Raw genomic sequence first — 14,295 nt, 5'->3', positions numbered from 1 at the left:
GTTTTCAGGGGGGATTTACTCCCTTCAAACCTTTAGTTTAGAATTCTGATTCCAATCTGTGCGCCATGTGAGGATCCCCTCAGTGGTTGTTTGAGGACCACTTATAGGAACTACAAGAGAAGCCCTTGGAAGTCCTATTCTCCTGTCTTCACCTATATCCTGGCCAACATCTGCCTCCACACCATGCCAGACTGCACAGCGATGACCTTTGGAATGCTTCATAGGAGGAATTATCCTTTAATCCTCTCCAGGCTGTTGCTCACCCACTGCATTGATGATCAGTGCTGTCCTCTGCCAAGGAGCAATGTCAACCAGGGGAACATAAAGTCCTGGATGAACCAGGACTGAATGTCTTGTCTCTCTAATGAGCTGCAGTAGAGCCCCAACACAGTGCTTGGTCACAGCATCCTGCTGCTGTAGACACAGGAGCGAGGCAGTGTCCCAAATGCTCAGAGGACCTGCACCTCACAGAGCAGTGCTCCAGGCTGCAAGAGCTGCCTGGGATGGGGAGACCACAGCTCCTGCTGCTCCTGGATCAACACACAGCACAGCAATGCTCCTGGATCAATGCACACCACAGCACTGCTCCTGGATCAATGCACACCACAGCACTGCTCCTGGATCAATGCACAGCACTGCTCCTGGATCAATGCACAGCACAGCACTGCTCCTGGATCAATGCGCAACACAGCACTGCTCCTGGATCAATGCACACCACAGCACTGCTCCTGGATCAGTGCACAGCACAGCACTGCTCCTGGATCAATGCACAGCACAGCACTGCTCCTGGATCAATGCACAGCACTGCTCCTGGATCAATGCACAGCACAGCACTGCTCCTGGATCAATGCACAGCACTGCTCCTGGATCAATGCACAGCACAGCACTGCTCCTGGATCAATGCACAGCACAGCACTGCTCCTGGATCAATGCACAGCACTGCTCCTGGATCAATGCACAGCACAGCACTGCTCCTGGATCAATGCACAGCACAGCACTGCTCCTGGATCAATGCACAGCACTGCTCCTGGATCAATGCACAGCACAGCACTGCTCCTGGATCAGTGCACAGCACAGCACTGCTCCTGGATCAATGCACACCACAGCACTGCTCCTGGATCAATGCACACCACAGCACTGCTCCTGGATCAATGCACACCACAGCACTGCTCCTGGATCAATGCACAGCATGGCACTCCCCTGGATGGTGAGTTCCTCAGCCCTTGGGGCCCAAGAAGAGGCAGGTGAAAGAGCCAGTGGCTGGGAAGGGGTCTGATCTTGCCGCTGTGCCCTGGAGCAGGAGGTGAATGGCAATGAACACCTGCCTTTGGCTGCAGTTTCTCCTCTTGGCACCAAGCTCTCATGTTTGGATTCAAAGCATAGTAACAAAGTCCTTGCCGGCGAACACATTTCAACATGTTGTTATTCCCAGGCCAGCTTTCAAGATCCTCTTTCTATTCCTTCTCTACTGATTGCTCTTGTTTCTCTTGGCACCCAGCTCTGGCTTTTCAGGCTTCATTAACTGCAATTTATTAGCAACTTTAAACATTCTTCCTGCTGCCAGAAGGAAAGAAAAGGAAAAAAAGAGAAAGAAAGAAAGAAAGAAAAAAAAACCAACAACAACAAAAGAAGGAGAGAAACAAAAAGGAGATGTATGAAGCTTGGGGCAGCTCCTGTCTGTGTGAGGCCCACATCAGAGCACCTCTCTGCCACCAAAGACCTTCTTCAGAGGGGAGGACCACAAGGAAGGGTCTGTGCATCCCTATGGGCCTCTGCTCCATCCCAGCTGAGGTGAAGATGGATGTGATGGACACTCATCAGAGCATTTGTCCTCAGCAGAAGTGGGAGCACATGGCCTACCCAGTCCTTTGGGCAGCTTTCCTTCCCCATCGCATCACTTTCTGCCCCTCACATGGAGCACTGACTGCCTCAATGCGTGGCCTGAGCTCTGAGGCAAAGAATATCATGAGTCAGAAAGGACCATGAGGGCCATTGAGTGCAATTCCTGGCTCAGCTTCTCCCCACACACCTCACCCTGCAGACCCTTCCCCATCTTCGTATCCCTCCTTTGGATGCCATCATGTATCAGAGCCCAATCAGCGCAATCTAACAGAAGGCCAAGGCTGGAATTCTCATTGTGCTCCACCATCCCTCCCAGGATTATTTGATTCTGTATGTGCTGAAGGCCAGGAGTGACAAGGAGACTTTGAGATGTTTCTGAGGATTACAGGAAAGTGAAAACTGGAGGGAAAAAGCCAGCTAAGCTGCAGTGCTGGTCCATGACAGCCCTGTGAATAATACATATACAGGCAGGTGCTGTTGTTGAAAGGGTCACTTCTAGTTCTTCGTGTTATACAACAATCCTTCCTTACTTCCCTGGTTTCAAATCAACTGATTGATGTCCATAACTATGACTGCTGTATTTTGCCATACGATTGAAGCGTGAACTTAGTACAGACACATAACATCACAGTTTCCATTTCTCCTTACGGCGGTGATTTTTTCCTCCTCAAAACACCTCTGCCTTCCCAATGAGCAGTTGTGGCACTTGGAAACTCCAGTGAAAGGTTCTTTAACGACTTCCAATTCTTTTTCAGATTTTCCTGTTTAATTTTTCCCTCTTGATCTGTGTCATTCATAATTATTTTTGGCTGTGGGAAGCTGGCTGTATTGGAGTCTATGAATATTTATTCATTGCTGGTTGTGACTGTTCTGTTTTTGCCCGACGTGTAATCAGGACATGATTGCTTGCAGCAAGACAGCCATTAATTGCATACAATGGAGAGTGTGGTCTGCATGTGTGAGAATCTGTGAATGCTTTGGGTGTCCACACTTCAGTGCAGGTGTTGACAAAATAGGAAGAGAATGGTTGCAATGTGGAGGCAAGACACTGGGAAATGCATCTCCTGAGGACAGCATGAGAGCAGAGCTACAGGAGGGTGAAAAGTGAGTCCTGCCCAGCTTGGAAATGGGGAGGTTGGGAGTCTCTACAAGCATAATTAATGCAAGAGACAGAGAGATGAAGAAGATGGGTTTGAAGACCATTTGAAGATAAAAATCTCTGTTGCAATCTGATCATTGTGAGATTGGGGCTGTTATGGGAACAGTGAATGTCGGTATCTCCTCTGGGCTCTTTGGTCAACGCTGACTGTTCAAAGAAGTCCACCTGCAAACGTGCAGCCACAACTCAGCGCAGAGATGAGCACAGGGAGAGACTCCTGCTCACAGCTGGGCTGCTGTTCATTACACAGCACTGATGATTTGGGGTCACTGCTTTGTGAACACAAACATGGCTAGCAGAGAGTGTGGGATGGCACCACTTATTGCCCCCCAAAACGTGACTGCCTCAGCATCACATTGACACTATTGGTAAGGAACCCAACAGTTTGGAACCTGAGGGGAGGGTGAAGGAAGCTCCCCATTTTCTGGCTCTGCTCTGGGGTTGGTTTTTGCATAATGGATTGATTCTTTCATTCTGGCATTTGGCACACGCGATGTAGCCTGAAGGTGTATCCTCACTCAACCCCACAGCAGCCATTAACCCCCACCCAGTACACAGCCCCCATCTAAGCCAGTGGGTCCCACCAGAGCCACACACCCCCCAATGCAGGACCCCCTTGTGTGGGTACTCACAGCTCCTCCAGGAACTGCAGGCGGCGGAAGGCGCTGGGCTGCAGCTGGCTGATGTTGTTCATGCTCAGATCCCTATGGGGAAGAAGACATTCTCAGATCAGTCACACTGCAGCGTGCACAGAATAACCCTCTGCGCCACGCTCCACTTCTCTGCTAAGGAAAGCACTTCAGTGGAGAGAAGTTCATCTCAGTGCAGCTCTGCCTGCAAAGGGATGGAGAGCAGCATCATGTATTTCTGTTCACACTGTTCTGTGTACCACTCCATGCTCTATATTTGAATGATCCTGTGATGTAAAAAAAGGGTTAAAATATTAGTTTGTGCTGCTGCTATTTTTATTTTGAAATCCCTAAGGGCAGTTGCTACTTAGCACCCATTAAAACATCTTTTTTTCCCTGCATCAAAGTGCATCGTGTTTACACTGTAATGAATCAGCCTGATGTTTTGACACGTCGTGAAACAATGCAAAAATAACAAAACCAACACAAAAAAAAAAAAAAAAGAAAAAAGAAAAAAAAAAGCACAACACTAAATGAAAGGCTACAAAACATAACACAGACCTGAAACATTTCATATCTCCTTGAGATCCTGCAGCCTTGCACCTCGAGCTGCTTTCTGCTGGCAATGCAGGTAGCACTGCTTGCTCCCTTCACAAAGCACTTCTCCAATCTCATATAAGGTCACCTATTCTGACCCCTTCTCTCCTCCACGTTGGTCACACACTCACATAACCGCAGGAGGAGGAAAACATGCTACTTTCTCAAGCAGCCATCCAGATGTCAGGGTAGAAATACCCTTACCCATCGCTCTGCTCTCCCTGCCTTGCCTCCCCAGGGCTCATGTCTATATTCAGGCCAATGAGAAGGGGCCCTACCCCATCATCTCTTAGGGCAGAAAGAAGAAAAGGACAGATTTCTAAGGTGTGGGGAAGATTTAGGGTCATTCTATTATAAATATATAAATCTTTGCTGCTGTGGAGGTTTGGATGCTGCCTGTTCATCCACAGCTCACCTTCAGGGCTCAGACTCAACACATTTTGCTCCACAGGTCATCCACCCTCGTGTGAAGGTGCAGCATTCCTGCCTGAAGCATTGCTGGAATGTGTTTGACTTATTGCTCATATCAGGATGTTGTTGACTTGTTGCTGTGCTTTCCCAAGCTCGTGCTTCTCCTCTTAGTAACATTTCTTGTGTTATATACAACCCAGCACATGTAAACGCAGCAGTGCTTCCTGTTTGGGTGAAAAGGGCCATTTATCTCTTCAGGTGTTTGGGGATGACTGCTCCAATCAATCACATTCAGCTCATTTTGAAAGAAAACCATTGCATCCCAACCCTTCTCGGGATTACTTTTTCAGGCCCATCCACATAGGGGTTTGGGATTCGTGGACCATAGGCACTCCTGATGCTTCTCTGGTCCTCCAATGACTTTGTCTTTCCAAAGTAGCTCTCATTTAAGTCTTCAGCATCTACTGAAGTCAAAAAAATATTGGGTTCAGCAAAGTAACCTCCCAGTTACTTGCCTTTGGGTCCAGGAGACCATGCTATGCTGGTGCAGTGGGACAGGCCGTTACCATCCCATCCCAGAGCTCTCTTGGTCCTCTTTTCCCAACAACCCACCTCTTTGCCCTCTCCACAAGCTACAGAATCAAAGCAGGACACTTCTGCTGTCCAATCACACTGTGTGGTAGTGGTATGAAATACTGTCAGAGAAGTAATGTGAGCTCCCAGAACCAAAACGTGGCTCCCCATCTCCTTCATCCACCCATGAAGCAACTTCTTTTTTTAGGCCCCCTGCACGAGGTGCTCAGGTTACCCATGCTTCCCAATGGCACTGAACCAAAGCCATCATGGCTATAATTAGTATGATTTAAGACCGTCCCCCGCTCCTTCCCCAACTCATTCTAAACATTTATCAGACACATTTCTAACTTGTACCTGCAGGAAAACTGAGGCACAGTTCATGGAAACTGAGCCCATGTGATTCAGCCTCAGACCTTACAACTCCCCTGGCCCTCCAGGGGTTCCTTAAATTATTTGCTTTGATGTCACCTTCTTTCATGAACAACCTTTGAGCATTCACTGATTAGCTGATCTCCTTTACCAGAAAGAATGACGTGACACACAGCACGCTTCGGGTTCTCCAGTAGCTGCTCACCATGGTCTATAGAAGAGCTATGGAGATGGGTACTGCAGTGTTTTAGTTCAGGAATGATAGTGAGATTTAAAGAGCAAAGCAATTTACCTTTGGCATCATCACTGAGGCAGGTGGGATGCCGGGAGGACACTGCCCAAATAACTGAGCAACACTTCCAGCATTCAGGGAAACAGAGTTCGATCTACTTCTGTAAGGGAGCAAAGTGACCCCAAAGAAGACAATGACTGCTGTCCTCAGGTTTGAGCCTTCTGGAAGCTATTAAGAATCCTAAATGGTGACCATCTTTTCAAGCCCTAAAAGCAATCCACTATTATTAATATCTTCCCATTTTCCAGGATTTTGATGGGATGTTTCCCAGCATGGACTCAACCCCAGATACTCTGATCTGGGAGAGCTTCCTTACACCCGGGCATCTGAGCAGAAATGTTTAACATTATTGTGGGGAGAAGCCAACAAGCTGGTATTTTCTTGATTAATTGATTACACAGTAACACATTAAAGCCTCCCAGTTGTGGTCCTGCAGTCTGATTTCTGTGGGAGCTGTGCAAACCAGGCCAAAATTCCCATGCTTATCCCAGAAAGATCTATCACTGGACCTGCTCTTGCAAGGCACAGAGCACTCCTGTCTTGCAGAAATCACCTGGAGATGAGCGATATCTCCACCAATCTTCTGGCCACTCTCTTTAGCAACCAGTAAAAAAAGCCATGCACAAATAAACCACCTTTAATAAAGAAGCCCAAAGGCAATAAATGATGGTTTTATAAATTCTTCAGATTGTACAAGAGTGATTCATAAAGGTTCTTGTTATCTCCTTTAGTCTGTATCTTGAGATCTCCGAGGCCACCACAAAATGCCTGCATTGCTTTGGGGCTGCAGAATGTATGGGACTGGAAGCCATAGAGCCAGCTGAAATTTTTTCCTAAAAGCCTACAGGTTGAAAACCATGCTAAAGGTAGCCTTGGTGGAGAAAAAGAGAAAGGGGAGATAAAGACATCAAAGCAGCAAGAGCTCATTTGCATTGCACCATATCTGGAGGCACCAGCCACACTTCAATCCCCTATCACTATAATAGGCAAAAGCAGAATGCATTTCAACTCCCACCTCTACAGTTTGAAAACAGATCAGACATCTTAGATCACCCCTCCCCCCCCCCCCCCATATAGGACCTACCTGAGATCTCCAAAGCTTTTCAATAATAATAAATGTTCCACCAAGAGCAATTGGCCAGGGTGAGATTCAGCCCATCCCTGCACCAGTCAGCTACAAGAAGTCTGATCCATGCAGTGGGTACCAGTGACCCATCACTCTCATACAGTGCTCACTAATCCTCTCCCAGCTCATCCCACTGCTGCCCCATCTCTGCTCAGTGTTCTGTGGTCTCTGTGCATGGAAATAGACATGGGCTGAGCAGAGGAGGTTGCACAGCTCTATCTCTGTGAGCAGAAAATGAGAACAAATAACCCTTTGAAGCCATCTGACAGGCCAGAGCTGTGAGTGAGTGCTGAGTGCTTCCCAAAGAGACAAAGCTTGAATGTTGCCAAGTGTATTCCTAAAGGCTTTTCTCCTATTTCAGCTATGGTAGGTTAAGGTGTTTTTCAGAGCACGCCATTTAGGCACAGCTCAGTGCTCCTATCCAATTCAGAGCACTGGGATCTGATTCCCTTCTGGAGCAGTCAGAGGTGAAGTTGTGCTGCCTGCACACACAGCTTGCAGACAGCCTCCTACCTGCATCTCAGGAGCACATGCAACCCCTGCCATCCAAGTCCTTCCTTTGCTTGCACCAAGTGCATACCAGGTGCATTAGGCCCTATGTGTCCTGGGGCTGCGCAGCTGGGAGCCTAAGGGAAGGCTGACAGTCACAGGATGCTCAGGCTGGAAAGGATCTCTGAAGATTGCCTCATCCAGCCCCTGCCATGGGCAGGAGGGATGAAATAAAGCACAGTCATACCCACACTTAACCTCTACCCAATCGTCTCCTGTGCACAGTCCACCACTGCCAGCTGCTCCCCCCAGTTCTGATCAGGAGCCCCAGGCAGCTGACACCCACAGTCAGCAGCCCTGCTCTGTTTACTTCCAGACCTACAGAAAGGGGATGGCAGAGCCCAGGGCTGGCAGAGAGGAAACTGATAGCCTACAATCAACCAGAGACGCACAGAAAAACGTGCTGCTTTATTTCACTTTGAGAGGACCTGGCAACCCACAGTTACTCCTGTTAGTTCTCTGTCTGGCAAGAAATCAGAGAACAGATCTGGCAGACATCATGGTCACATGCAGCATGCCAGCCCATCAGCAACAGAGCTCCAAGCAGGGGACTACATTAGGGAAGCAACCAGGGCACAGCAGCACCCAAAGAGCACAGCACCAGGCTGCCCATCCTGAGAGCTGCACCTAAGGGGTTACAGCAGCAAGGCAGAATACCATCCCAAAACCTGAACACAAGATGTACACACAAACCATAACATTGGAGGAGATGCACTGCTGAACCTCGGGGCGGGGGGGTGGGGGGGATTGTCTGACATAAATTGGACAAAAGTCATTCAGAAAAGTCAGAGATATTTTACAAGAGAAAAATGCTGGTGTATATTTTCAGTTGGAAGCCTCAGAAACTCGGGCTGGAATGCTTTAAGCCGACGTCAAAACATTTCATTCAGTAAATGCCAAGCCATGAGAGCACAGTATTTAATTACATACATGATCTGCATGCATTAACCTAAAGTTGAACGTGGAAAAAAGAATAATAATAATTAAAAAAAAAAATAAAAATCAGAAGGAAAACAAAACCCAAAGTGAAACACAACCTTTCACTTTTACTATATGCTGCCTGGAAAATGTGCTTTGATGGAGAACAGCTTTTGCGGGAGGTAATGAAAGATTGTGTTTCCCTGTGCACCACCAGCATTCCCTTCTGCTGCTCCGGTACTAGGGGTGACCATGTTCAAGAGCTGGCAGAGGGAACGGGTCTGCATTTACATGGGCTTTATCTCCTCGCTTGTGACCTCAGCTTTCCAAATGCTGATGTCAGCACTGCAGCTGCACACACCGTTCTCTTCCCATCAGGAACCCAATTAATTGGGAATGGAGGATTCTGCTTGATTTGGCACTTCTGGAGCAGCTCTCTAAAGTTCCTGGAAAAGCACAGGAGCTTTGCTGGCAATAAATAAGTGGACGAGAATTGATGTGAGGCCGGTGTCTTCGTGCCTCCAGTTCCTTAGAAGAGACCAGCAGCTCCAGAGATAAGAGATTTCTATTATCCAAGAAGTGAAGAAAGATCTCAGGTCAGAGGAAAATGAGCTGTTAAAGTGCCAGCTTGAAGCTGAGGGCTTTCTACCCAGATCCCTGACTTCATGGAGCTTCTCCTATAGTGTCAGAAAGCTCTATGAAACAAAGCTTGCAGAACTTGGGGGATAGGGGAGGAGGGGGCTGAAGGTCTCAGATGGGATTTATTTCTGCTGGCAAATGGCTGCAGAGCAGCCACATCTATGCCTTGGCTGTGTGCAGCTCCATGCCCTGCACCTGCATCCTCTGACCATGTCACAGCCAACCCTCAACTCCCTCCATCGTATCTACCACAGTGGCTGCAGTGGTTCACTGAACTCAAACTCTTTTTCAGACTCAGCACTCCCCAAAGCCCCCTTACACCTCATTTTGCTCCAAGTGCTGCTTGCATTTACCCCATTTATCCCATTACCCTTTACAGCCTCAAAGCAGTCAGTTGGGTTACAAGCACACAGTGCACATCCAGATATACACAAGCATCTGCAAGAAGCAGTGGGGATGCCCGTGCAGCACACGTGTGCTGAGAATCACCAGTCTCAGCCTGCAGACGTGCAGCACTGATAAGCACAGCCTATCTATGGCCACTGACCTGCAGCTCCATGGGCAGGAGCTGGGTCAGCCTGGAAGAAGTGGCCCTGGGAGGCAGCACTCATTAAGAAACAGACCCCAGGAATGCTCACACTTTGGCCATTGCCATGTTTGGTTTGGAAAGACTTTGTGCTATAGAAGCCTGTTTAAATAGCTCTTCCTAAACACTCCCAGCCAGCATGGCCAACCAGCAAAGACAATTCAGTGTCATAAACAACCCAAAGAGCCAAGGATGTGTTCCCATGCCTGAAATGGGCAGAAGACTCAGTTGTGGTGTTTCTGACACTGCTGTGGTGCCAGCTCTGTTGCAATGCTGGCCAGCAGACACAAGGAGGTGGGCTGCTCCAAATGCTCCCATCTGGCTTGTGCTGTAGTGTGAGGCAGAACTGCAGCATCACTGCCCTGCTCATACCAATGCCACTCTGTGAGCTCACCCTGACCCACAGCAACAGCAAGTGAGCTGGGAAAACAAGCCCAGGTATCAGCTTAGAGTCAGCACTAAACAGCAGCCCCTTCAGACCTTGCCTATACCAACCCACAGCTGCAGAGGACCTGAGGTATCCTCACACTCACTTGGACTTCCAGCCACCACACCAGGAAACTCTGTGGGTCTCTCAGACAGCCACTGCTCAGAGATCAGCATCCAACCCCAAAAGGTCTTTACAGATCTTTGGTCAAGCAAAGAGAGGTGGCTGGGTTTGACTCTGAGTTGGTGGAGAAACCTCTCAGGTGGTTCTCATCAGATTACAGCCCATGAATCTGATCCCCACCCCCAGGGAAAACAAAACAGACAAATGGGGAGGAGCTGTAGGTTATTTTTAACCCTCTGCATTTTATCACAGGTTCACATACTCTGTTATGTTGTTGGGACTCATTTGCCCGTGCATGGCAATGCTAAAGGATGCTTCTAATCACCTCATTGCCTGTCCTGCCCCCAGAAAAGAGCTGCCCACAGTGGAAATGAAACACATGGAGGTCGTTCCCCTCATTAGCAGATGAAAGGCTGGGCTCAGCCTAGTGGCCACCTTCCTCAGTGCTGGCAGTTCCTACTGCCCCCAGAGAGCTCACTGTGTCTGTGTCAGTCTTCCAGCCCAGATAATACCAGCCACAAATGGAGCATCAGGAGAGCAGTGGCCTCAGAAAATAGAAGACATCACAAAGTGACACCTTCTGAGAAGTGAGGCTGTGACCTGGTTGTGTCAGTTCACCCATCTTTGAGGTGTTGTACTCAGTGCTGGAGTAAGAGAAGGAACAACTGCATTGTGACAAGGCTGAATGCATGTAATGCACTCACACAGCAGCGGAAAGCAATAATACACAGCAGAGCAGGATTGGCTTAGGATGGTCTGGTGCTGCAGATGATTTATGTTTAGAGTTGGGCTTGGCAGGTGCTTTTATGGATGCTGGGTTTTCAATTGTATTCAACCTGTCCCAAAAATAATGTAAACCATCCTGCTTTAAGCCTTGGCCAACTGTTAACTACTGCTGCTAGGAAAAGCTCACAGCACTGCCCTCCTCCATTTCCAGGGAGGTAGATGGAGTGAGAGCTGCTGGAGACACAGTGCTGGCATTGGTCAGAGGCAGCCAGTCACTCTAATGTGGTGTGCCCAACTATGTGGGCTGATGGAGGGAAGCATCACAGCTTGATGGACGATCTGACCCTCCTGGTGTCCAACCCCACCACTGAGTGTTTTCCTTTCCTTGTGAAACTTTGAATAAAGGAAATCATAAATGCTGATGTTCCTGCTGATAACAGGGCAGGAAAGCACCCAAGTGATGCGACACAGAGGTAGGATGTTACAGCACAGCACCCACCAAATCCAAAGGGATGACAGAATCCATGGCACAGCCCTGGGACAGGAGCTCTGCCTGCTGCCTTCCCTGCTACCCAACAGAGTTTTTCGGGCTCACAGACCATGGCTGAGGTGAGCACACCAAGGGTATTCACCAGAGTTGTTTATCAGGGTATCCATCAGGGATAGACATGAAGCATCACACAGGGCAGAAAATCAGGAGATAAAGTTCATCTAGAGAAGAAACCTCCATCTGTGCTCATTCTTATGGGCCACTGGCAACATGCAGGTGCTGCTTCCCAGCCTGTGCAGCCCCAGTACACTGAGGCAATGGGGAAACCACCCACGACAGATGTGATCTCAAAGACTTCCCAGACTGCTTAGGCCACCTGAGTTCTGCTCAGCCACATCAGGTCTTGACAAGCCTTGGCAAAGGATGATGCAGATGCTACGGCCTTGCCAAGCTCTGCCCTTGTGGGAGCAATGTGTGGCCATTACCAACACTGGACCTCACCAAAGCACGTCACTGCGCGCACCGCTCCGAGCAACTTCCAGATCATCGCTGCAGGATGAAGGTGCTCTGATTGCTGATCAGGGTTAAGGAAAAGGAAACCACTCAACCTTTGTGATTGCTCAGCTTTGTGCTGAGCCCATGTGGGCACCTCCAGCACTCCGCTCCTGCAGCTCCCCTGCAGGCAGCTGGGATGGAGAAGCTCCCAGGCAGGTTGGTGAATGTCTCAGATGTTATCCATCAGCAGGACAGCCAACCCTGCAGACCAGGTGTGCAGAAAGCAGGCTGGAGGTGAGACACACTGCTGCCCAAGCTGGAGGGATAACAGTGCCCAGCATGGAGCCCCCAGACTGTTTGGAAGAAGCCGTGATACCTTCACAAATGTGAAGGAACCAGGCTGGCTCTGTGTGGGTCACAACAGTTGTGGCCCCAGAGCATCCTTCACCCTTTCCAGCTCTGGGCTGGACGAGGAGAAGTGCTGCCCATGGAACACAGTGTGCTTCATGCAGTCTGCCAGGTGGTTTCTAGCCTATTTGCAACACAGTGTCAAAGTGTGCCCAAAATGGGTAATCTTGCCATTTCTTCTCAGCACACTTACACAGTGTTTGAACGCTGCAAAACTCAGCAGCCTGGAGCCATGGCGGGGGATGTGATGGAGTCATACAGGCACAACACACGTATTAGCTTACAGTGATCGTTCACTACAGACATAGCACCTGCCTGGAGCAGTCAAGTTATTAAACGTGGCAGCCTGAAATCATGTTATGGGTCCCCCCAGAAATGGCCCTTTGTGACAAAAAACTGCATTTCCCAGTCTGTGCCTGCTGCACCCACATCAAGGAGGGACTGCTGAAACCATGCGGGCAGCTGCAAGTTGCAAAAGCATTTCTTCTGGCTGTAAGTGGATGCCTTCTCGCCCCCACGCAGCCCACAACAGCTCACCTTTTGCACCAACAGCTTCCCACTGGCCTCGCTGTGCACCCACACGCTTTGCGTTATCTGGCGTGCAGCACTGCCTGCCCGTGTTCTGATGCACTATCAAAGGCATCCGGAGACGTTTTGATTCTTACAGCTGGGGGTAAATGGAAAAAGGGTTGGGACATTTTTGTGCTCTGAATAAAGGAGAGGGGGGTCACCAGCTCCACGAGGTTGAGAAACCTGGCAAAAGAAGTGTCAAAGCAGGCAGAGCGAGCTGCACCCAGAGGCTGAAAACAGTCCCAGCCCAAGGATTCAGGTCTGGCCCAGCTCTCTGAATGGAGCTTGGGACCCTCCCTGTCTCCACTTTGCTGACAAAGCCGACAAGGGAGGCAGTTCCTAAAGCAAAGAAAGTTTGAATTCCTCCAGCCCATTACCTCATGGCTGTAAATCTTCCACCTCTCTTTCCCAGTCACTGGTGAAGCCTGTCTATTGTCTGGGGAGCCCGGCTGTCTGCCCCGGCACAAAAGGGAGAACAATCAGTGGGCTTGGGAAACACAGGATGTACTATAAGAGAGAAGAATAAAGCAGGGAAGACCAAGGAGAGCTGGGTGGGGAGGAGATCCCCACGAGGCAGCTCCAACCATGGATGTCTGCCTTCAGGAGGCATCCAGCCTTGCCTGCCTCGTGCAGGTGTTACTCAGGCTGGATCTGTTCAGCTTAATGCTGGGGAGGGCTGGGACTACGTCTTGTGAGCAGGACTCCTCTGCCTGGTTTGAGATGTTCTGACCTTCAGCACAGAGGTTGAGGTGTTTGTGTGGGTAATCCAGGAAACACTTGGGGTTTTGAATACCTCCCCACCTGGGATGTGGCCGTGCTCCTTGGGGTATGGGCAGACACCTTCCCATGACTGGGATGGTTGCTGGCAGCCTGATCCTGCATAAACCATCTTCAAAGCCATGGTCTGCAGTGCTCCAGGTCCTTTCCCTGCCCATAAGGTAGAAGGTGGCATTTCTTCATGGCAGTGAGACACAGAGCCCTCTCCAAGAGCCCAATCTGATTTAGTGCTCCCATTCAACGTTAGCCTCATCTTTTTTTTTCTTTTTTTTTTTTTTTCATCTTGTGCATTTCAAGCATGCAAAACATTTCTGGAGAAAACTGGTGGTTGTGTCATTTGCCCCCATCCGAGTTTTGGACTCAGCTTTGGAGCATTAGTCTTCCACTGCCCCAACAGACTGAGGCACAGAGAGAGACAAAGCCCTTTTCTATGTTGTGCCTTAGAGCATGGCATGACTCCCATGGGCCACCAGTATGTGGAACGTTGGGAAGGGAATCAAGGCCACAGAGTGATGTGTTAACCCAGACTATTGTGGAGAATGATGGCTGATGGACTGATGGAGACCTCAGTCATGTTAGCAGACTC

General features: G+C 49.2%; 1 protein-coding gene across 2 annotated transcripts in view; it reads right to left on the bottom strand.

The window, feature by feature from the left end:
* LGR6 (leucine rich repeat containing G protein-coupled receptor 6) overlaps window positions 1-14,295 on the bottom strand; it is a 72,761-nt gene that overhangs the window by 44,294 nt on the left and 14,172 nt on the right. For both annotated transcript variants that reach the window (XM_032449289.2, XM_085526726.1), the window contains exon 2: window positions 3,634-3,705. In XM_032449289.2, the coding sequence (XP_032305180.2) occupies window positions 3,634-3,705 (72 nt within the window). The remainder of the gene's footprint in view (window positions 1-3,633; window positions 3,706-14,295) is intronic.

The sequence above is a fragment of the Coturnix japonica genome, chromosome 38 (genome assembly GCF_054131305.1).
Source record: "Coturnix japonica strain WE chromosome 38, WE-NBRP24, whole genome shotgun sequence".
Classification (NCBI taxonomy): domain Eukaryota; kingdom Metazoa; phylum Chordata; class Aves; order Galliformes; family Phasianidae; genus Coturnix; species Coturnix japonica.
The sequence above is the reverse complement of the archived record's forward strand: the minus strand, read 5'-3'. Positions and strand labels throughout refer to the sequence as shown.